The sequence below is a fragment of the Equus quagga genome, chromosome 8 (genome assembly GCF_021613505.1).
Source record: "Equus quagga isolate Etosha38 chromosome 8, UCLA_HA_Equagga_1.0, whole genome shotgun sequence".
Classification (NCBI taxonomy): domain Eukaryota; kingdom Metazoa; phylum Chordata; class Mammalia; order Perissodactyla; family Equidae; genus Equus; species Equus quagga.
In genome coordinates this window covers 53,498,109-53,522,613 of record NC_060274.1, presented here as the reverse complement: position 1 = coordinate 53,522,613, position 24,505 = coordinate 53,498,109, and the positions used below count along the sequence as shown (strand labels likewise).

The 24,505-nt window shown below is 33.6% G+C and overlaps 1 protein-coding gene across 2 annotated transcripts in view; it reads left to right on the top strand.

Annotated features, from left to right (window-relative positions):
* Nucleotides 1-24,505, top strand: part of SEMA3A (semaphorin 3A) — a 450,150-nt gene that overhangs the window by 411,200 nt on the left and 14,445 nt on the right. For both annotated transcript variants that reach the window (XM_046669012.1, XM_046669013.1), the window contains 5 exons: nt 907-1,126; nt 4,007-4,098; nt 12,537-12,578; nt 17,546-17,703; nt 20,886-20,953. In XM_046669012.1, the coding sequence (XP_046524968.1) occupies nt 907-1,126; nt 4,007-4,098; nt 12,537-12,578; nt 17,546-17,703; nt 20,886-20,953 (580 nt within the window). The remainder of the gene's footprint in view (nt 1-906; nt 1,127-4,006; nt 4,099-12,536; nt 12,579-17,545; nt 17,704-20,885; nt 20,954-24,505) is intronic.

Genomic DNA, 24,505 nt, shown 5'->3' with positions numbered 1-24,505 from the left:
TTTCAGCTCTCAAGCTCTTACATTAAATGGCAGAGATCACTTAAGTGTAAGACAAAAAGAAAGAGAACGATGATATTGTACTCTGAATACTTGTACCACATAATTAAATGCAGTGAAACAAGACGGTGAAATTTGAATTTTCCATTTTTGTTTTATTGCCTTATGTGGAGCGTTTATATCCAGAACTGATATTATGGCACTATACACCAGTGCATCCTTTCTGGCTCTCTGTAGCCATCATCTGTTCTGCTTGGTCCATTCTGATTGGTCAGTTTCTGTGCCGTGCATGTTGTTAAACACTTTGAATAACTCCTCTCCTTATCCCTAAAATTACTTTAATTATTAAAGAGATTGTACTTTTGTTACTTTTTGTGGTACTTTTTCAGGGTTACGTTAGAAACAAAGCAACATAGAATAATTTGCATTGTCTTTTAGTTTGGAAAGAGCATTTGTGTTTTAGCATGATGCCGTAGGAAAAAGTGATACGTATCCAATAAAATTATTCTGAGTCCCTCCAACCTAATGATTAATTGCATTTAGTTGTAACATATTCCCTTTGGTATTTCAAACACTTCATCTATCACACAAATAAAATATAAGGTTTTGCCACTAATAGGGGCATCAGACTCCTACTGTACACTGAATTCATTAGATGTATTTGCAGTTTTTATAAGAAATGGTGACATGACTAAATCCCATTGAGACAAGATATATTTAAGAAATATATGCTATATATTACATCTACTAATTTAAGCAACATTATTTTTTAGTTTATCGGTTACTTAACTTTAAAAAAATGATCACAGGTTTAGATTCCTGGACCACTGAAGTCATATGTTTTTGTATAATTTATAATCCTATTTATTATATTTTAGACAAAAAGTATTCTTCTCTTTATCTTAACAGTGTCCCAGTAAAACATTTGGTGGGTTTGACTCTACAAAAGACCTCCCTGATGATGTTATAACGTTTGCAAGAAGTCACCCAGCCATGTACAATCCAGTGTTTCCTATTAATAATCGTCCAATAATGATCAAAACAGATGTAAATTATCAGTTTACACAAATTGTAGTCGATCGAGTGGATGCAGAAGATGGCCAGTATGATGTCATGTTTATTGGAACAGGTAAATGTTTTAACTTCAGCTCGAAGTTTTCTTCCAGCATATTGCGTTTAACTGATTAAGTCTACTAAGAACTGAGGGAAGTTTATATAGTCACTCTCAAGGTATAGTTAACCTGTAATAAATGACAAAAAACCTGAACATTATACCATTACAATGTGTTATCTTTCTAGGCAAGTTGACATGTATTAATTTAAATAGAATTTCCTTTTCAATCAAAAGTTGATAAATGTAACCAGGCAAAGCTAATGATTAGGTGAACAATCAATGTTATTCTGTAATTGAATCATAAATCTTTTCTGGCCCAGGGCTTTTTAAAACAAAGGTGTACTGCTCAAGGCAGGTCTAAAATTCCCAAGACATTCAATAACGATTCCAGAATATATTGCTGCAAAATGATCTGAACTTTAAAATTAGCATAGAGTGCAAATCTTCTAAAAAATAAATTTTGGCAACAAAATTTGTTCAGTGTTTTTGCCATACGATAAGAAAAAACAAAACAAAACAAAACTTCATCAGAAAAAACAAAAAAAATGAACCTAAGGAATCATCAGATACATTTTAGATCCATTTCTATAGAAATTAACAACATATTTTTATTAATTCCATGGTTAGAAACAAACATTTTGCAGGTATATTTTCAGAACAAATTCCATTACTATTGTGGCTTATTATTTTATTTTCCCCCTACTCTTTTTAATAATACTATTTTGAATGTACTGATTACAAATCTGAAACTTGCTACTTCGGGTCAGAGTCCAAGGTAATAAATTCCTAGTCTCTATTAACGTTGTTAACTGACATAAATCAATGGGAAACAGAGTGAGTGCTCCACTGAAAACTTTGTATAATAACATTTATTTTCCCTTGGTGAGAAACAGAGAAAAAAGACTGCATTAACTACAGGGGAATGGCAACTGTGCAGTAAGTGCTTTAAAGACAAAGTTTTATAGTGAAATGCTTATGTTATCAGATATAACAGTGTCAGGTTCTGAGCAATACCTTTGAGTCTACTTTTGTGAATGAGAGTTTCTCTAGCAAATAAAAGAATCCCAATGCAACTCAGAGTTCAATAAAAGTCAATGAATTGCAAGTATCAACTTTTGGTTATAAATATCTTTAGAAATGATAAGATAATAGGATTTATCCTATTAATATTAATATTAGCTTATCATTTAATATCAGATTATAATTACGTCTCTCTACAGAGTCATTAAGTTTGTTAAATAATGTCACACTTGTCTTTTTTTTCACTTCTGGCCTAAACATATTGAGAATTCCCTCACTTACTGTCAACGCAACAAAAGCTTGCTTCTGGCTCTTTGACCAAAGAAACCCAAGCATGAGTTTTTAATTCCTTTTGGACACAAGCTGTCTTTAAAGGAAACAGTTTCATGAGCATGCTGAATGTCTGATGATGTGGATGGCTATCAGTCAGCACAGACCAGGGTCATCTGTCAGCAAAGTAAATTGATTACAGTAATTTTATCTTTTAACTAAGTTGCACATCATAGTATATTGATCCTAGTTGAGTAACCTCATTCAATTTGTGTGAAATTTTTTGAAATACTACTCGGTAAAACTTGACCTGGAACACAGATAAAGTTATGTTTGGACACAGGAGACCGATCAGAGGCACTGAGTAGATTAACCTAATTTACCTTTAATCTTCGGTGTTATGAGTAGTCTAAGGTCCTGTAAACACAGAAGGATCTTCTTAAAAGAGAGTTTTGTTTTCTTTTTACTTTATAGGGGATATACTAGCAACCTCTCTGGATCTCACATGGTACATCATATTGATCCCCTGAAAATGGTTACCAATGATATAAATATATTGAATCATTTTCCTGGTATAACTTATTCTTTACTGGCAAGATGTTCTTCTCAAATAATTAGTCTGTTAAACTTGATTAAAATGAGCCAGTTGAAGCTAAAAATAATTGATCAGCTAATCAGAACTAGAACGTTGAGTAAGGCCCTGTTCTTCATTCAGTCAAGGAAGAGGAACGTGCTGTGAATAGTAGAAAATTAAAATCTTCCTAACCCAACTTTGAGTAAAATTGACAGCTCTTGTCATTAGAACAATTTGTTTCTTTTAAAAATGAAAATTAGAATAAATAATGCTTGAAATCTCTATAAAATATATTGTTTTTGATTCATGCTTCTGAATTTTACATTTACTTAGTACTCTAAAATTGATTAACCAATATATTAATCAAACTAATATGTTAACCAAAATTGATTAACCAGTTATTGAAAAACCACTGTAGTAAGTAATCCAAGGTGTTGATTTTGAGAAATCAGGTTATTGTCATGCATCACTTAATGGTCATTGAGCTGTCTTTAGGGGCGGGGCCTTTAAATACTAAATGCTGTCAGGTGACAGGAGGATGAGCAGTTAGGCTAGGAAGCTCTTAACTGCTTCTGTTACTTGACAACAGCCCTTGCATTTTGCATCTACATTAAGTCTTCATAGTTGTCCCTGATTTCATAAACAAAAGTGGAAAAACATGTCATATCAAACTGGTATTATTTTAAGGTTATTTTTCCTGAGATACCTAAGTGAGATAAAAAATAATAAAAATAGTTAATCCAACCTATTGATTATTATATATACTTTTAATTATGCAGCCTTAGGATAAAACTATCTCCAAACCTTCATATATTCCGAAAAATTCAATTCTTTTTATGCCATGGTATGTTTGTAGTTTACCTAGTTGCATGAAATGCATTTGAATATATATTTTACTAATGCTGTAATGAAAAAATAAAAGGAAGACTGAGGTCAAAATGTTCTTTTTAGTCGAATACTGTTTCCATTCATTAACGCTAAACTCTGTTTAGATCTATTTAAATTGTGGTCTTCTCCACTTTCTTTCAAAGATGTTGGGACCGTTCTTAAAGTAGTTTCAATTCCTAAGGAGACTTGGCATGATTTAGAAGAAGTTCTGCTGGAAGAAATGACAGTTTTTCGGGTGAGTGCTGCTTAATTTCAAGTGTCAACAAGTTCACTCGTATGCCTTTCCCCCAGGACAGCTGCACACTGAAATTGGTATGGACAAGTAGTCTAGCATACCCTTCTAATTAGCTTGTCAAATAGAAAACCAGACAGTAGTCAAAATAAACCTGGAAACTTTCAGTGCTAGTTAAATCTAAAAATGCAAAGAAATATATTTTTGGCTCATATTTTGTTTTCTCAATGATAAAATATATGATTTACATCTTATATGATTTATGTAAGATATCTCCATGGACAAACTCTATGCACCTCTCACCCCCAAAATCTTCTCTTTCACACTTTGTGGTATAACTAGGATGATAGGTGGCTTCCAGAGGAATGAAGACATTTCAATCTTTTTTTAGCTTATTTATGAATTGTTTTATCATATTTTCTCACAGAAATCATTTGTTAGCAAAATGGTTTGAGGTTTTTGTATCACTGGTGGCACATTTGTTAAGGATTTCTAGTCTATACACTTAAGAAATAAGCAGATATTTGACCCTTTGTCCTGAACATGGACACGGATGGCCCAGGTAAATTTATATAGGATTAGGAGTAGAGGCAGCAGGATATGGGTTGAGGTGAGGTGGGAAGAATAGAAGTAATACAGCATATACCACAATATCTGTTGTTCCTTTTAGAAAGCCAGCTAATACGAAGAGTTTGAATTGAAGCATACCTTAATATGAATTATTTATGAGATATGAGACAGAAGCAGATGCTTATAAAAGGTTTATTTCAGAGGGCCGGCCCAGTGCGCAGTGGTTAAGTTCACACTTTCCACTTTGGCAGCCCCGGGTTCACTGGTTCGGATCCCAGGTGTGGACATGGCACCTCTTGGCAAGCCATGCTGTGGCAGGCGTCCCACATATAAAGTAGAGGAAGATGGGCATGGATGTTAGCTCAGGGCCAGTCTTCCTCAGCAAACAGAGGATTGGCAGCAGATGTTAGCTCAGGGCTAATCTTCCCGCCCCAAAAAATAAATAAAGGTGAAAAAAAAAGTTTATTTCAATTTTTCATAAAAGAATAAGGCAAACATATGAGATATTTATAACTGCAAAATAAACTGGAATCAGAAGAATTTTGTGGATAGAAAATAAGAAAACTTTGGATCTAGTCCCACAACTTAAAATTATCTCATTTAGTCTCCAGGTGTCTCAGATGCTTCATCTCTACAGTGAAGCAGCTGGATTGAAGTTTTCAGCTGAATAAATATTTTGAAGAGAAAATGAAATACAGTATTGGAAGTTCCTAATATATATTCATTCAATTAAAATTATGATTTGCATTGAAAAAGACTACTGGTAAATCATGACATAGACATCTTGTAATGGCAACTAAATAACGCTCCAGTGGAAATAGTTTAAGCTTTTCAGTAATAGATACCACTGCGCTTCCCCATCAGTGAAACAGTGAGAATAATGTCTACTTCCCAAAGAGGCTGGAAGAATTAGAGGCACTATATGTAAAGCATCGAGGACAGTGCTAGGTACTGTGTTCAACATTTTATTGATAATGTAATTTTATTGTTTCCGTTCAGCTATACTGAAAACAAGCCACACTTCCAGCAGCCTTTGCTTCTAACCCTTGGTTTAAGTCTTCAACATAGTAATATCAGCAGAATTCTATCAAGAGTTTTTAAATCAGGTACTTTGGCCTTATTTTATTTATGTCTGCTGTACAGTGATGGCTAATCTCTATCGTTCACTGTCTCATTTCAGTATTTACATATTGATAGTTTAGCCTACAAATTCAAAAATATGATTATCCAAAGGCATTGTGTTAGCAATATAGAATCCATGCAGATTTAGCAAACAAATTATGGACACTGAGTGGTAGATAAATAAATTGCTGTCTTATGTTCATTGTTATGTATCCAGAGCCTAAAACATGTTTTCAACCAACATTTATTAAATGAATGAAGGAGTCGATATTGATGAAAAGATGAAATATGAGAAATTAAATAGTTTAAGGCCTTCCTTAGGGAGACCATGCTTAAAGTGAGGTGCCAGAGTATGAGGAAGATAAACTGGGAACAGCAGCAAGTTAGCCTGATGATTACATCCCATATTATTCTATAACAGAAAAAAAATTACCAATTCTATATCTTTGGAAATTTGTATTGCCACCACTGCTGCAAATGGAGTTAGAGGAGATACTAAAATATTAAGTCAACTTAAGAATTTCTTAATTATTTCCAGAATCTCTTATTTTTATATTTATCATGATTCATTTACATATTTCCCTTCATTTGTTGTATATTATTAAACCGAGTTTGATTTACTAATTCAACTGTAAACAAACATGTATTCTACGTACCATGGTCCTGGCACAATGCTGGTGATTCAGAGATGAACGCTGTAAACATGGTCCCTGACCTTATGCAGCTTACAGACTCTTACGTGGTATCTCTCATAGTCTCGAGGACTTAATTTATTATCTACTAGTACAATTAAGTTTTATCTTGTAGAATTATATCAAGTCCTATCATTCCATTTTAAAAATAAGGCTCTTTCTTTTCTATCATTTAATTATTGTCTGCGATTTTATGAATCAGAACATACATAGTTTTGCAGTAATACCCTATTCTTGCTAATATTCGTTCCCCACATCTCAGGAATTTTTAATTTACATTTCACATTTTAGCTATGTTCTTTAGTACGTTAATAGAAATTTTAGTTTAAAAAGATATTAATTAAATCTGATCTATTAAATAACTTTAAAAAAAATCTTGAGATGTTGGGAGCTAACAATCTTGCAAGCACAAATATTTAATATCTATTCGAGTTTGTAAGTATTTTACAGTTTCCAGAGAAATACACACTGAATTACACTTACGAAAGCAAGTGAATGACATTTTGGTGATTTTTAAGATATCATGAGAAAAATTCGTTATCCGTCTCTAACTATTAAGTGCAAATAAGTAAAATTGTGTTAGCATGGAAATGATAGTTTATCAGTTTACAATTTTGTAAAAAGACTTTTTGCAACCTGGGACACATCTCTTTCCATAAATAAATGTCCCAGTTCTCTTTCATATTCTCTTCTGAGCATTATTGCCATTATTATTCCTTTGGCACTCAAGTAGACAAAACATATTTGGGCAGAGTTTAGAGAAATATTTACTTTCAACATTCTATTCTTTCAGGCAAAGTTCGTACATGTATTGTGGTCTAGCAATTGGAATATTTCACTGTCAAACTTTGTTTAATTTTGCAGTGGGAGGAAAAAAAAATAACACATTAAAGCAATCGCTATGTACAGTGAAACAAGCAGAGACATGTTACAGTTTTAGATTTCTCTTAGAGCCTTGCAAATCATTCTATTTAACATAAAATAAAATTAAAAAAGGTTAACCTGAGCATTATGCTAGTTTGACAAGGTAAATAGGCAAGGGACAGATTTAGGGTCATGGTAGCATCTGATACTCTAGATTTTAAAAAGAAAGACATTGAATGTCAACCAACCAGTTAATTTTACCATAATATCATCTCCAGGAGACCATGTTCATTATGTGTCCTTGCTAGACTGAATAACCAAACCTCATATAAAATCCTGAATTAAAGCCAGTACTATATCCATTGCCATCTTGAGGTTGGTTTTAGGAAAACATGTTGGCTAATCACAGAACATTCCAGTGGTTTCGGTTACTCCAAGATACTTTTATTCTGGGTAAAATCAAATCCCAATCAGAGAATAGAAAAAATATTCCTCGATAATAAAACTTTTCATTTTAGAATAAAATTTTAATAGGTAATAGGAAGTGAAATAAAATTGGCATTGGTATAGGACTCTAGAAATGACTTTGAATTGCAACTATATATTCAAAATGGTATTAAAGTACTAAGACACAAACAATTCCAAATATTACTTGTAATCACAAATCTGCATTTGAATCATATTTACTATGTGATTCTGAACAAGATGGTCAAAGTCAGTTCAGCCTCAACTTCTTCATTTCATAAATTTTTAAGGCTTTTTTAAAATTGCAGATTAGTTACTAGTAGATGGTACCTATTGTTCACTAGTTATACAAATGAAAATCTATTTTAAAATGCTTGAAAATGCCACATCTATATTTTGTTAAAAAATATTCAAAAGGTACAAAAGCCACACATATGCTGATTTTTACTTTACTCAATGTGGGATTTTCTTTCCAGTCCAGTCAAAGAGGGTTTACTTTTGAGATAGTGACGAGTTAGATCAAGTTGCAGTGCATTTAGTACAAAGGGTTTTGTTTATAGTCCTACAGACTGCAAAGGATTGCAAGGCAGTTATGTCGATTACACATGCATTTTAAATCCAATTTATGCAATATTCCATGAACGGCTGAGCAAACAAATGGAAGAGTTTAATTTTCATTCAAATGTAAAACATAACTGATGCTTTCCAAAACCTAGTCTATTAACTAGTTCTAAAGGAGCGTCCACGTGCTTAGCATCCAGGGAGCTATGTGAGAGTCTCCTGGGATCAGCAGGTTGAAAAGCTGTGCAAGTGCAAAAGTTTAATAAGGACTAGATTGAAATATCTGAAAAAAATATGGTAAATTAGAGTCATAGAAAATCTTGAAAGGATGCTAAGTTTTTAATTTCGTTTTTACTCAAACACCAATTAAATTTGCAATTGAAACCAGTTTCTTGAAAAAATGCTTATGAAGCTACATCTATTTTAAATGGAAGTCATATGCACCACCGGCTATTTCTCAGAAAAAAATATAGCTTATTTAAATGGATGTCATCTTAATATATTGTCTATTAAAATTCAACTGCAGGAGCAAGTAGCATATTCTATTCCAAACTGTTATTAATTTCCTGGTTTGGAAAATAAATAAGGTTCTTTTAACTAAGAGATCCTAGGATCTTAATTTAAGAATGTTGAAATCATAATATGGCACAACAGAGTTTGGTTTGTATTGGAGTTGTCTTGTTTTACAAGTTATGTATGAAATAATTCATTTTCATCCACCTGATAGATACTTAATTTTTCATATTTTCAATGAACATGAAATGTATGAATATTAATCAGCTTCTCTTTTATATAGTTTCACTTAAGTTTTTAAAAGAACTGAGACAGAGCTAACTTTCACTTCAGTTACACTAGCTGTTAATTCTCTAAGAAGCACTTTCCTTGCACCTTTGCTTTAAAATTTATCTCATGGAAGTCTGCATGAAGATAGCTGCTTACCTAACCACAGAACCATTTCTCATGTGAAGCTGTTGCAATGGAAGAAGTTGCTGTGGGAAATTTTCCTAACTCCTCTAAATTCTATTTGGGTTCACTGATTCCAGTATTGTGCAAACCTAAATAAAATAGTCAGCTTTTGTCTTTTTAAGCTGAAAATCTGGGATGAATTGTCTCCTTGATTTTTGTGATATGATGCTATTAAATTCTAAAGATCATATCTCTGCATGGAGAATATTGGTAGATATTCCTTTCACTATAGTTGTCTTTATGACTGATAATTCTTATAGAAAATTATTTTAATATTATTAATTCAAGCTATGAAAATGGGAAACTATGGGAAATCTCTAAATTATTCTGTTAAATGAATTCACATCCTAACCCATTTATTTCATTTGTGTCTCAGGCAGGTTGTCTTAAATTTGTTAAGAAAATTCCATCCTCAGATTAGATACTAGAGTTTGATGAGGAAATTTGCAATTCTGCAGCACACCGGGGTAATTAAAACCACAAGAGTGGACAAGCTCACCAGGCAAAGAATGTAGCATCCAAAAGAGAGAGAAAGGGAGTCAGCCAGGGAAGGCAAACATGTGAGGAATGGCTGGAGGTTGAGAAGACTTGGAAAAAGGCTAAGAATAAATAGTCAATAAAGAGTTCCAAAGCATAATTAAATTTAATACAGGAAGCAGTTGAGAAGAAATGAGTGATCAATAGTGCCATATGAAACAAAAAAGTCCAGTAATAATAATATAGACTGAAAGTGTCCATTCAGCAACACAGTTCATTGGTGATTTCTGCTTCTGAGAATTGTAGGCTACCTCTCTATTGTAAGGGCTAGATTCAGTGGGCTGAGGGATGAATGGCACTGAATGGGACATGAACAAGTAAAGATAGTGAGTATAGAATATTTAGATTATTTTGGGGGAAATTCTTGCTAAGCTTGAAGGAATAAAGAAAGACTTTTTTAAAAGATGGCTGCCTTTATCTAATATACAAATTCAGTGGAAAGAACAGACGATAACAGGGAGAGTGAGAGATAGGAGAGAAAGGGGAAAATTGGAAGAGACTTCTTTCACTCATTCATTTATTTAACAAATATTTATTGAGAACTTGTAAATACCAGGGACAATCCCAGGTGCTAGGGACGTGGCAGTCAATGAAACAGGCCCAAATCCCTGTCCTGAATTAGTTGGGGGGGGGGGGGTGAGGTGTGGAGAAAAACAATTAAGAAGACATATGAGACGCCTCTGCTACCCCTCCTCACATCTGATCAGTCTCACTTCTAATTCCCACTGTGTGTCTGTCACTTTCTGCCCCAGGACTTCTCTGATAGCAAGTAAAAGGGCAAGTAAGAGTCACAACTGAGTGTGGGACTAATGGAATGAATAAATTCTTTGTGCAAAAATCAGTGGGCAATTTTGAGATCTATTGTCTACTATCCTCAGATTTTCTCTCAGTGGTGACTTCCATGGCACATCTTTTTATTGATTTTTCCTCCTTCCTCTCAATCCTTAGTTCCTCGCTCCTGCTCCTTATCTTGCAGATAAGAGCTTACCTCAGACTCTGTTTCAGGGTATGGGGGAATCTCACAAGACACAAGATAAATGCCATATATATATTTATGTATCATATATATACACATAAATGTAATACATACATATGTATTTCCAGATGGTGATAAGCACTAAAGAGAAAAACTAAAGCAAGAAAAGGATACGGAGCTGTGTGTGTGTGTGTGTGTGTGTGTGTGTGATGAGAGAGAATGAGAGAGGAGAGATTTGAATAAACACTATGTGCCAAGCACATTTGTAAAGTGCTTTACATTTATTAACTCATTTAATCTTCTCAACAGTCCTATGAGGAAGGTACCATCATGCTTATTTTTGAGATGAGAAAATTGAATTACCAAGAGATTACATACCTTGTCTAATATCACACTTCTGCTCTGGTTTGAGTTACTAGTTGAATCTGTGCAGTTTGGCCTCAGAATCCAACTCTACGCTTTCTTCAGGCTCAGCTTTAGTCACCTACACAGTGAGGCCTTTTAAGATTATTCTTCCCACGTGAGCCTCTTTCTCATCAGCCACCTCTGAAACCGCCAAGCAATCTCCTTCTTAGCATTGTGTTTGTCACTGATGAAAGATATAATGGAGCATAGTTCAATGAAAATGAATCTAAGACAATATAGGCTAATGTGTTCAGGTGAATAGCCTTTTGGTGGTCTAAGTTCATCAAAGAACAGTACTTATTTATGCAGGCTACATCTGTTCATGATAGGCTTCGGTAGAACGCTTAATGAAGTGTATTGGTGATTATTACTTCCCTAGTTATTACTTCTCTAGATTAGCCTGTTGATAGAAATTGAAGAGATTATATTCTGGCAAAGACCTAAAGTGTAGGCCTTTACACATTAAGCAGTCATCTTAATAATAATAAAGTGATTTCATCCCACTGAGCTTTCACAGTCCTTGATAGCTGGAAACTGGCTAATACTATCAGTTCCAGCTCCTTATTGATGTCATTAGGAGCTGGCTTGGCGCTGTCAGCTAGGCCACGGTGTTCTTCAGTTGAACATAAAAATTTTCACAGAACACCAACAGCAGAAGGGGCCACTCTGAGATTATGATGAAGCAAGACCATTCTGTTAATCAAGTGTGAACACAGACAAGAACATAAACGTTACGAAAACCACAAAAATGAACAAATATCCCCCTTCCCGCCTGTACGAGTGATTGCTACCTCTTTACAAATCACTGCTCTTAGCCTCACTGTTCTTCCCTCCTTCTAAATAAGACTTATGCAGACACCTCATAATAAAATTACCTTTGTTTTTTTGACAGCATCCAATGCAGAGAAAAGCCCGACTTCCTTGAACCCTTCTTAAAATCACTTAACACAAGCCCAAAACATAGAAGTCCTTTCCCACAGTCTCTTACTGAGCAGTCCCATGGTCTCAATTATTGCGATGAGCAATAAACCCAACTTGGTCAACTACTGGTATGTTCCTGATGGTCTTTGGCTGGAGGACATTAATAAACCCTTATTGTCTGCTCCACGCATTTAACACTTATCTATGGAATTTCCTTCATGTGTTTTATTTCCCAGTTATCTTGCTTCTTGTGGGTACTAAAGTTATCTCTCTGAAAACTTATGTTAGTGCCCCATGTTAATTAATTAATAACTGACTTTTCTGATTGACCAAACAGTTCACATTTTCTTTTTCTTCTTTAGGAACCAACTACTATTTCAGCAATGGAGCTTTCCACTAAGCAGGTACTATCATTATGTATTACAATCAGTCACTATCTTGCTAATTTTGTGTTCCAAATAATTTTTGGAAATTTTTTTGAAAAAAAATTTGATCCAGCAAATTTTACAAATTTATTAATAATTGTTCAAAAAAACAGGAGAAAAGAAAAAGTATTCGTATAAAAAGCTAGTAGAATGAAATAAAGATAAATTTCATTGCTCCCATATTTTTAAGCAATTTCATATATATCCTATAAATACATTTCTTAGATCATTATTTCTCGCAAATTTCATGTATAGCATTTCTTTTATTGGTCTTTGTAATATAATTTACTCAATGATTTTTTTCATCTATCCTTTGAAAATAACATTGATGGATATTTCAGAATATAAATAAGTTTATAATTCAATTTAGTTTGCATATCTAAACAAAACACATTTTATAGGCTAATAAAATTATGCACTTTACTATATGTGTTTGGAGGATCCTGAGTTAAAAAGTTAATTTTACTTTTTCAGTAGTATTGTGTGCTAGAGAAAACATTTATTTGGCTCAATATAAAAGGAAACCAGCAAAACGATCACTGCCAAATGATGTTATTAAACTTCATGAATTCAAGGGTTAAGGTCAGCATATTAATAGTCTTTCCATTCACATTGAATGAGTGTTTTGGCAAGACACTTAAGAAACACAAATGACTTCCAAATCCTAAATGATATGTACAAAATAAATATAGTTTTAACTTGTAATAAATTACCTTTTCCCTATAAATGTTATAGACATTCTATCCAGTATATCAATGGTAACTACAAAAAAAGAGGCTTGGATACTGAGTTGAAATTAAGTATTAAATAGCTTAGGAGGAAAAGCCAGAATGGAGTAGGGAGACCTCACTCGCTGCCATGAAAAGTTATATCCAAAATTGTTAACTGTGAGAATCATTTGGCTAATCTATTCCTGAATTGTTTACGTTTCATCGCTGACCATATATTATCCCTTGTTCAAGACACTAAAATACTGTGCCAATAAAACTCAGCATATGTTCTTTCCACACATACGTATCAAAAGAGATTGAAAACCTCCAAGATATTTAGAGAAACTCAGTGCAGATATTATTGACGTGATACTGTTAACTTACACTTCATGAGTATGTGTTCACCTGTACCTGTAATTTAAAAATTGTCAAATGTTGGCAAGGAAATCTGGGGATTTCCAGGATGGAAGCTAGACTGGGATATTCTTTCTTGTAATGATTTTTTAAAAAAGTCCCCCCCCCTCCTCAAAGCCCCAGTACATAGTTGTATATCTAGTTGTAGGTCATTCTGGTTCTATATGGGATGCTGCCACAGCATGGCTTGATGAGCAGTGGGTAGTTCTGCTCCCAGGATCCCAACTGGCTAACCCTGGGCTGCTGAAGCAGAGTGTGCAAACTTAACCACTCAGCTATGGGTCTAGCCCCATTATTTTTCATTTTAATTTTTTTTTTTGGTGAAGAAGATTGTCCCTGAGCTAACATCCATTGCCAACCTTCCTTTTTTGCTTGAGGGAGATTGTTGCCAAGCTAACATCTGTGCCAATCTTCATCTATTTTATATGTGAGATGCTGCCATAGCATGAGCTAATGAGCAGTGTGTAGGTTCTTGCCCAGGATCTGAACCTGCGAACCTGCAGCCACCAAAGCAGAGCACGTGAACTTAACCGCTGCACCACTGGGCCAACACTCGTAATGATTTCTTAAAGTATTTATTCTCTAGTAAGCTTCATTGCCAATCTTAATTATATTACATCTAGTTTTGTAAAACCTTCCTTTCTTTTTAAAAATTTTATTTTTTTTGTGAGGAACATTGGCCCTGAGCTAACATCCATTGCTGATCTTCCTCTTTTTGCTGTGGAAGATTAGCCCTGAGCTATCTGTGCCCATCTTCCTGCATTTTGTATATGGGATGGCACCACAGCATAGCTTGATGAGCAGTGTGTAGGTCCATGCCAAGGCTCTAAACCTGAGAACGCTGGGCCACCAAAGCAGAGTGTGTGAACTTAACCACTATGCCACCAGGCTGGCCCCATTTTTAAAAGTTCTTAAAGCAACCTTGAGAATTACCTATTAAATGCAAAACTTTTTACCAAAAAACAAACAAAAAGTGTTTATCAATTTACAATACCATGATAGAAGAAAGTGTCCCCAGCGTTCATTTTCCATTGCTAGAAGTTTGATTTCTTCCAGAAGAGACTCAATTTCATTCATGCTCATGGACATTTTAAAAATGAGGCAATAGTTTCAAGAGGGACAAGCAGTGTTACAACTAATTTTCTGGATAAATGGACTCATCTCCTGCTTATGACCTGCGACTTGTTAAGGAAGATAGTGAGAAAGCCTGTGGTGATGTTAAATTGGGCAGAAAAAGCACATCAGGTTACTTGTTAGTGACTGGATTATGCTCAATGATGTCTGCAAGCATCCCTTAGATTTCATTTAGCTAGCATAATTCGTTCTGCAAATCATTAATAATACTGCAGAATAATTATAAAATAAAAACTTGACATTGAATTGTATTTGAATTTTGGCATTTCATCACACTTTATCATTACAATAATTTCAGTTATCATATTTTTGGTTTTCTAGTCTTCCCATGTATTATTGTGATTTTCTCCTAAAAGGATATGACAGATCTAGCTACCGTTATTTAGATAATAACAACTCCTTTGCTACTCAAATGTTATATTCTTAGAAATCTATAAGTATACATTTTCTTCATGCTTTTTAACTTATTGGCCAAACATGAAGATCTTTTGATTAGGTATGACCAATTTAATCAGTAGCTTTTTAAATTTGTAGTTATGACCACAATTGTGGATAGGCATGCCCATATTCACCAATAACAATGATGCTTCTGGATATTGGTACCCCATTTTAGCTAATATAATTGTTGTTTAAATGTGTTTGCTTCATTTTCCATCACATTGAAATTGCTCGCCTTCAATACAATCTAAACTTATTTTTTTAAAAACATGCCTTTGGAAGAGAGAAATAAAGGATAAGAGGGAGAAAAAGAAGTTCCTTCCATTAGTTAAGTTCTTTGTTAATATTTTTCAAATCATAGTTGACCGTTATCACATACTGCTTCTGTAGATGCTTTAAGAGAGGTACAAATCAATCTGACTTTCTCTCAACCAAAATCTTAACAATATTCATCTTTTCCTCCCAGGCACTTTAACTATCATTTCTTAATTTGCTGTGGTATGTAGCATTTTTCAACATGATAAAAGATGAATATAGTAAAAAGTTGAGTATCTGTACTACATACTGTATTCTATATGCTATGTAGAGTATTATGTATTGTAAATATTCTTCATTTAAGAGAATGGAATAGGCAATATTTGTCAGTATAACTGCTTCCACAATGGCTTCACTTTTATTGTATTACTTCTTTGGCCTTACATCCCTTCCTGTGTTAAGATATATGTAAGTTGGTTAGCTTTAAGCACGGAATTGTTTTCTATATAAGTACTCCTTATAACTTAGTAATTTCTTAGTTTCTAATTGATACATCAGTCTTCATTCAACTTATCTGTTTATTTATATGTGTATTCCATCTTTGAAAGTCTTTTGGAAACACAATTTTAATTATATCCATTGCTGATTGTCAGGTACTTTGTAATATTAAAAGAACAGACCATGGTTCAGAAGCTGGCTTTTCTGTAACTTATTTTTCACTTATAGGAAAATATAATTGTCTAAATATTTATATGGAGAAATTTCACTTATATGGAGAAATTAAAATACACTTTGGAGGTCTTTTCCATGTGTACTATTAGACGTTTCAGTATTTACACAAGTTTTATTTAAGGCTTACTATAAAGGATTGAATAATCCTTTAGTACATACAAGAAAAGGGAGCAGTGACACCAATTACGGTAGAATGTGGAGAAATCGCAAAATAGTTTTATTTGTATTTCATTTTGTGTTTACATAAATTTGCAGCTGATATGCTACATTCGCTCAACTTTGTTAAAGGCGTTTTTTAAATTGTACTTAAATCCTGAATTAGTTGTTGTTACAAAGGTTTTGTTTTTTTTTCCATATTCTGCCTCATTCAGTAACTCCAAATTCATTGATGATAATGGCATTGTAGTTCATTGTATCTGAATTCGTACTTTAAAGATTTAGTTAAACATGCTCATTTTATGGAGAAGGAAGTCTTAGAAAAATTACGTGAATGGCTCAAGATCACACAGAGAGTTAATGTAGGGCAAGACCTGGAATCCAGGTACCTCAAAGCCCGATACATACTTTCTCCACAACACTGGAGCTTTTTGTTCAAGTCTACTGCACCAGTCAGTGTGTACTTGATTCCCTTCTTTGATGATCTTTTGAAGGAAAAGTAATTTAGTAGTTTTATTTAAAGTAATCTTCTTGGAGGTAGTGCAAGGACAAGACAGTACTGAGCAAAACTTCTTACACATGCAGGCACCAAAACTTCCCGTTTCCTTCTTTTAGGAGACAACTCTATCCCAGGCAATGTAATAGGGTGCCCACAAGTCATAACCAAAAGATCCCTCCCTACATGGCAATGTAGATAATCTGATCAATCAAAATGATAAACAGTAGAAGGAAAAAGAGCAAGCTATCTAAAAGCAAAAACTGAAAGGTTGAACGTTATAATGCTCAGTGTCTTACTGTATTCTTTTAAAAGGTTATTTTTATTGAAGTATAATTGACATAACTATTACTGTCTTCCTTTATTTTCCCTTGGTTTTATCCTTATTATAAAATACACCTGTTTCAGTCAAATATTAAGATTTTGATCTTGCTCTATTTTAAATGGTCACATTATCTGCCAGGCCTTTGAAGAAACTACCAATAATAGTATTATATTAAACTTATAAATACAAATTTATTTTTGATAAGTTATGTATAAATAAACATTTTTTAAGAAAAGAGATTTGAAAACAAGATAGTTTGGGTCCTAACAGTAAGCTCTTTCCACAGCAACAACTCTACATTGGCTCCACTGCAGGGGTGGCCCAGCTCCCTCTGCACCGCTGTGATGTTTATGGGAAGGCCTGTGCCGAGTGCTGCCTCGCCAGAGACCCTTACTGCGCCTGGGATGGCTCCTCATGCTCTCGCTACTTTCCTACCGCGAAGAGGTAGGAGATGTATTGGAAATAAATACAAATATTTTCTATTTATCTTACCTGATTCCATTTTTTGGAACAGCTTTCTTTGTGTAAGTTCATCACCTTTTTCTGATGAATAAAAAGAGGTTTCAGGAGGTTTTGTTTCATTTTTTTCCCTTAAATAGTCAAACCAATCAGAAAAATGTATAACAGGATAGTTTGGTACTAAATGTAGTGGAACAAATGGTTTTAACAAATTAGTGAGGTAGATCCAAAACATCACAATAATATCCTTGAATGTTTACTCTTGGGAATTATAAAGTTTTTACCTTCATTTTACACAAATGGAAACTGAAAGCCAAAGCCTTGGAGAAAGTCATGATGAGGATCTGGCCTGGGCCTTGAGCCTTTGTACAAAAATGCTCTTTTGACCAGAAAATGCTCTTCTTTTTCTATCCAACATTCTAGCCTGGTTTTAAAATTTAATGAGGCAATTTGTATCTCTGGGTGAATGGAAAATTCTCAGAGAAATGAATTTATTTACCTTTAGAGTCTTTGAGAGTCCGCAGGAACCCAATTATAAAAAGTCAAGAAGAGTTTTTTCTAGTTTTGAAGATATCACATCTTTGTGTGTGATATATATAATTTTGATTAACTAGCATCGAAATATATCTATTTTACCCCAAAATTTTAATACCACTATATTATCATAGTATCATCTCACATTTACAGTTTTTGAACTTGAAATATAAAACCATATAATAAAATATCTATTAATCTGTATATGTGTTATACAACTATTTTAAGTATACTCTTGATAGCATTTAAAAGTATTTTTTTGGATATGCTTGAATAAAAGTTGCTAAGATATATCTGAAAAGTTATCTAAAACAATATGTTTAGAAAAGACATAACTAAGTGACTGTCTGGGAGATTGAAAGCAGTAGACATGGACATTGAATCATTGAACACAGTATTATCTTCAGGAGGGGCGGTTATACTTCAGGGAACTCTTAGACATATCCTAAAAGTTGTACACAAACTTCGTTTACTTTTGCTTTAAAAAGTAAAAACACTTTCTTCATTTGACAAAATAGTCATCTCAACATATTGTCTACTACTCTCTTATGGCTACCTTTCTCTGTGGATATTTACCAATGTTTAGGAAATGAGCAATGATAGATGAAAGTAATGTACAATATCTTGCTAACATAAACCTAAAGATTAAAGGTATGCACATCAACCTATTGAAAAATAAAATAGAAATCAGCATTATTAAGCCACTGCATTTTATGAGCCATAAAATATACTTTTTATTTTTCATTACAGCTAATATTTTCAAAGAAGCTGTGAACATGGGTTTTTTTCCTTTGCTAGTGAAGCGTGTTCTACAACATTTGGATTATTTTAAATGTTTGGGAAACAGAGGAAAGAAATAACATGAATTTTTACTTAAATCTTTTGATTACACAATTTAGATAACATTGACTACTGTGTTAAATCATCTGCAACTTAAACCTATCATATAATCAGTCCAGATGGACTAAAACTTGGTCTCTTGTTAATAATACTGTTAAATGTAAATGTAGCATTAGCTCATAACATTTAATAAATATTGACAATTTTCTTAAGCCTTCAACACTTAGAATTGAGATAACATGTTTGTATTACTTTTATATACCTATTGATTTTGTTGGCAACTTAAATCTAAGATAAAAACTTTAGGTAGAGGTAATGTGTTATTGATTAAAGAAAACATGGATAGTTTAATAAATGGCAATATGCAGCTTTACTGCAAGAAAATTAAATTATTTAAGATTAAAATTTTATGATTCTTAAATTCATTTAGCTCTAGGGAGCTTTTAATGTTACTCAAAAAATGTAGAATTCATGTTTGAACTAAAAAGAAATATTTGCTTTCCATGTGAAAGTGTACAACATTGTCTAATTTAGTAATAATACATTTGAATTTTAAGGTTTTCTTAATAAAAAAGAAGATAAAAATAAATCATAATACATCTATAATAAGTTAAAAACCTGTATATGATTATATATTTGAAATGCATTTATTGCATACCTACAATCCAAGATTGAAGGAATTATCATTAACACATTTTTGTTATGCCTTACAGATTTTACTTAATCCAGTTTCATGTGTCTTGAAAAGGATGTTTAGAGGCCTTATAATTTAGATATCCTTTGTGATGGCATTTTTCAAAAGTTTAAATGAAAGAAAAATGCCTTCCCAAATGCTTTGTGGTTCGTGTTTCACAAGTTCCCTTGTTGGCTAAATTTTGAAATGTGCAACATCTGTTTGATGGTCTTACCAAATCTACAAATAGAAGTCTATAAATACTTTGGACTTCTAAATTCATGAATACAGTAACAAATTCCATATATGCAATTCTCAATGGCCTTTATAAGAGCTCTTTTCAGGGATGGTAACTAACTTTGCAGCAAGACAATATCCATTAAAATAGATGCAAAAAACAGTTGGGCAAGTGTCTTCAATCTTTTCCAGTCTATTACATATAGTCAATCTCCATTTTTAGCCTCTTTCTCAAACTACACATTTTTTTGCACCACAATGGCTAGAACCAACCTCTCCTTCCCTGTTAACCGTTAGCAAAATATAGAGAGAGGATGCCCAGAATGTACTGCAACTAATATGATCCAAAACTAAAAACGAACTTAAAAACTAGATTCCTGTCTTAATACTTTTAAATTTAAAAAAAAAAAAATCTACTTACGGGATTATATATAAGTATTAAGAGAAAGAGAACATTCATGTGGATTTTAATTTTCAAGCTTAATCCTTTATCAGTGATGAGGGAAAAAAGTTTAATTCTATTTATTGAAGAAATGGGTTAATTTTGTGCTTTTTCCTCAGAATTTAAGATGTTAAGAATTTTAGAGTTTCTGGATGTTAGATTCTTATTCATTGACATCCAATAGCAAAAAAACATGAATTTTCTGTTATCAATACTTTAAAAGACTTTTAATGCATTGTTAGTACATTTGTCTACTGGTTCCCATTTTGATCGTCTTGGAGGTATACTGAGCTGATTTTAAAAAATCTTTTAGTCAAATGCAGATGCATTCCTTTCTATAAGCTCTTGAAGTCTTTGATTTTTGCTTCTTTTTAATTCTTATGACAAATTCCCAAGAGACAATAGAGATACAATAACACCTTTTAAATGTAATTATTTTAGACGCACAAGACGACAAGATATAAGAAATGGAGACCCACTGACTCACTGTTCAGACTTACAACACCATGGTAAGTTACAACAGTTTTTGTCTTTTAACCTGTTAATAGCAGAATAAAATCATAGGCAATAATGCATATCCACACATATGCATGTGGGGCACACACCTCTTCCAGAACACTTAAAGAAATGCAACTAAAGAGAAAGAAAATCTAGGAGAAAGAAAATTCTAAAGAACATAAAGCACTGGATTACGTTTTATTACTGCAGGTATGGTAAATTCCAGCTTCCAGACCTTTATGAGATGTAAAGCTCAATTTTCTCATATTAACAAAAAGGTTTAAGTACATGCTTCTGTATACAGTGGCAACCTGAGAGTAGTAGGCAACAAAAATATTCATTTAGATACATCAAAGAAGAAAATGTGATCTTAAAATAAGAGCTGCAAATTATTCATTAATATGCTGATGATATAGACCCAATATATTGTTATTGGGTATCCTAGTCAAGTAGAAGCTAATTCAGATGCCTTCACACTGATTTACTAGTTTGATATTCCCTTGAACTGAGGATTTTGGAGGAAGTTCATTTTATGCTCCCTAAAAGATGTCAAGACCTATTTAATGTCAAGTTGCTTATTTAATGCTAAAATATCAACCAATCTTCATTTAAAATGCAGTAATATTGTAGTATATCTCACTCCTCTTACTTCAACCCTTTACAAAAACAATAATGAGGCTATGCTTCCCTCTACTGGGGAAACTTACCAATGACATCACTGCTAATGAACATTCATGGTTAAAAATGGCTAAAATGTCAAATGTAAACATTTTACATGTACTTGAATATAATTATCCTATTAACTTTTTTGGTAACTTTTACATTAATCCTAAAATAAGGTCTGATGTTTTTGTAAATTGGATTTGATCTACTAATTCTGTGTATAGAATATTCTTGTTTCATAAATGTTAAGAAAATACACTGCACAAACAACACCCAGCATGCATTGGAAAACCCAGCTACCTCTCTGAAAGTCAGATCCCCCTGCTGTGTATCCCGCATGTGCTGGTGTCTGATTTATGAGCGTTCACAGTCTTGTTTGGGGGATGCCAATACCAGAGGACATGCAGCCACCAACTGAGCCTATATTCTGGATCCAGTTTTGCTTGCAAAATTTTCCTGCCAAGGACTTACCTGTCTGTTATTTTTCTCATTATAAAGAAAAAATATATCAATAAATTAGAGCACATGTTATCAGTCTTTATCTTTTTACAGATATAATGAATTATTGACACACCCTTCTTAAATGTGTCAAATGCACAGCAAAACATGCACTAGTCTTCCATTATCTATTTCACGTAAAAATATTGAATTATGATCAGCACAGTTTAAGCAGTGCAGTATTATGAAATATTAATTCATTATAAAGAATCTACTTGCTTAGATATGGAGAAGCTAATGATAATAACTGGAAGAAAAAGAAATAAGACAATGTAACTAGATCTCATTTCCAGTCAGACTTTAATCTCCATATCAATATGGACCTTGTTATTTTGTTTACTCTTATCTCTAGGGCTGTAACAGATACAATATCATGAATATCATAGATATTTAATAAATATTTCTTAAGTGAATAGTGTAATATTTCAAGCTGTAGCATAGATACTTGTTTTTATGTTTCAGTAGAGATTTGAACTAAATAGCATCTATTATTTATTGTGAAAATGATTTTTCATACATTGTTATTATTAACACCATCATATTCAGGAACAGAATCTCTCTTTTAAAAACATCATTATCAACCAATCCATTACCTAATAAATAATTATTATACACCTCTATATGTAGGATACTATGCTATGTTTTGAAGATTGCTGGAGAACTATGTATATATCACTGACATATATATATCTCACTGATATGTCTGTGTCTCTGTATCTTTATATGTATTGTAGGGGAGGAAGACATTTCCTCTTCCCAAATGTCGGTTTGTCTGGCCAGAGAACGAATTAAATTCACATGAGACAGAATAGCAAGAGAAAATTAAACAAAGCTTTATGAGGAACCATGGCCCGGGGCCTTTCTTCCCAAAGGAAGAAAGGGCACCGAAGAAGTGGGGTGCACATAGTGGTTATATACCCCCAAACAGGGTGTTTCACATGTGATTGAAATGTCCCTCCCACAATAGTCACAAGATTGCCCTGTCAGCACAGCGCTTGATGGACACAGCAGGTAGTGGTCTGCTATCTTGGTGGTGGGCGTAGCAGGAGGCAAGTCTATTGTCTGGAGCTGGGCGGTCACAGGTGAGCACAGCAATCAGTTCCTAGCCTAAGGAAAGATGCTTAATCCTTAAAAAAATGCCAACGTTGGGAGGGGGAGGGAAGTCAGTTACAGGAGGTTACCAGACAAGCACAATAAAATGCAGATTTTAAGTCCTTGCCTTTGGTATTGATTAAGAGTTTTTAGAGAGAAGGTCATCTCCTTTCTTCTTCCTGGTACAGAGAGGGAGGCACCTTTACAGATAGAGATTTACCTTACAAATGTAAACGTGTCCTAACAAAGGGCAAGTTCCATTCCTCAGAGCCTCCTTCCCTGTCCCAGTTTATCAAAAGCAATTGGCCTCAAATAATCCTGATGCCAAAGAGACATATCTTGGGGTGGCCAATTCCAGGTCCCCACAGTATCTTACTGATACTTCTATTTGTTTAGCAATCCAGTCCCTTCAAAGACTCAGTATTTTTTCAAAATGATACATATGCTGGAATTATGAGTGTACAATTATATAAGGAACAGCTGATCAAAGGCATATTCATTTTTTTTTTGTGAGACTGTGGATAAATAAATGTTGTTGACAATTGCATGAATGGACTTTGGAGAGTGCTTAAGTTGTGCTTTGATGAAATTAGAATGGTGAAAGCCTGTAGAAATTGGGAATGTAGAATTGCTTAGCTATGGAAAATAAAATGAACATGAATCAATTTTTCTCCTGATTCTTCAATCAGAATGCATACTGTAGGGAGGAAAGGGAATTGCTGTGGTTCAGTATTATGGGTCTATTTTTGGGGTAGAGTCGGGGGTAGAATAAACAACTCTAAGTAGATGCTTGTGATATATGGGAGGAAATGGTAAAATAGTCCAAGAAGCTCTGCAGCAATAAAACATTCCTTTTTTGAAGGCCTCTTTATTCCTTGTCTGCTTGTATTGCTAATTGACCAAGCATAAAAAAATATACACCATAGATTACAATAAATTTCAAATATATGGAAACTAAGTCAGGAATTCCCAAATGGCCAGACTGAGGCTTATCATTAGGAATCAGTGAATTATCTTGGAATAGGTGATGTCAATATTTGAAAGTAAAATGGGCAAAAACCCAGAGCCCAGCTCTGTTAAATCCTGTATGATGGCTTGCTAATGTCACATCTCACAGTGAGTGAAATATACGTGCTCATATGGAAATATATAAAGATATGAGATGCTTTCACAGAAAGCTGCTAAGCAACTTGAAGTCAAATTATACACTTCAGGATGATCAGTTCCAGCTGTAATGGTAAACATATTCTGTAACACTCTATATTTCACACATCCTGAGATTTTAACAGAGAGACTATATAAAATAACTC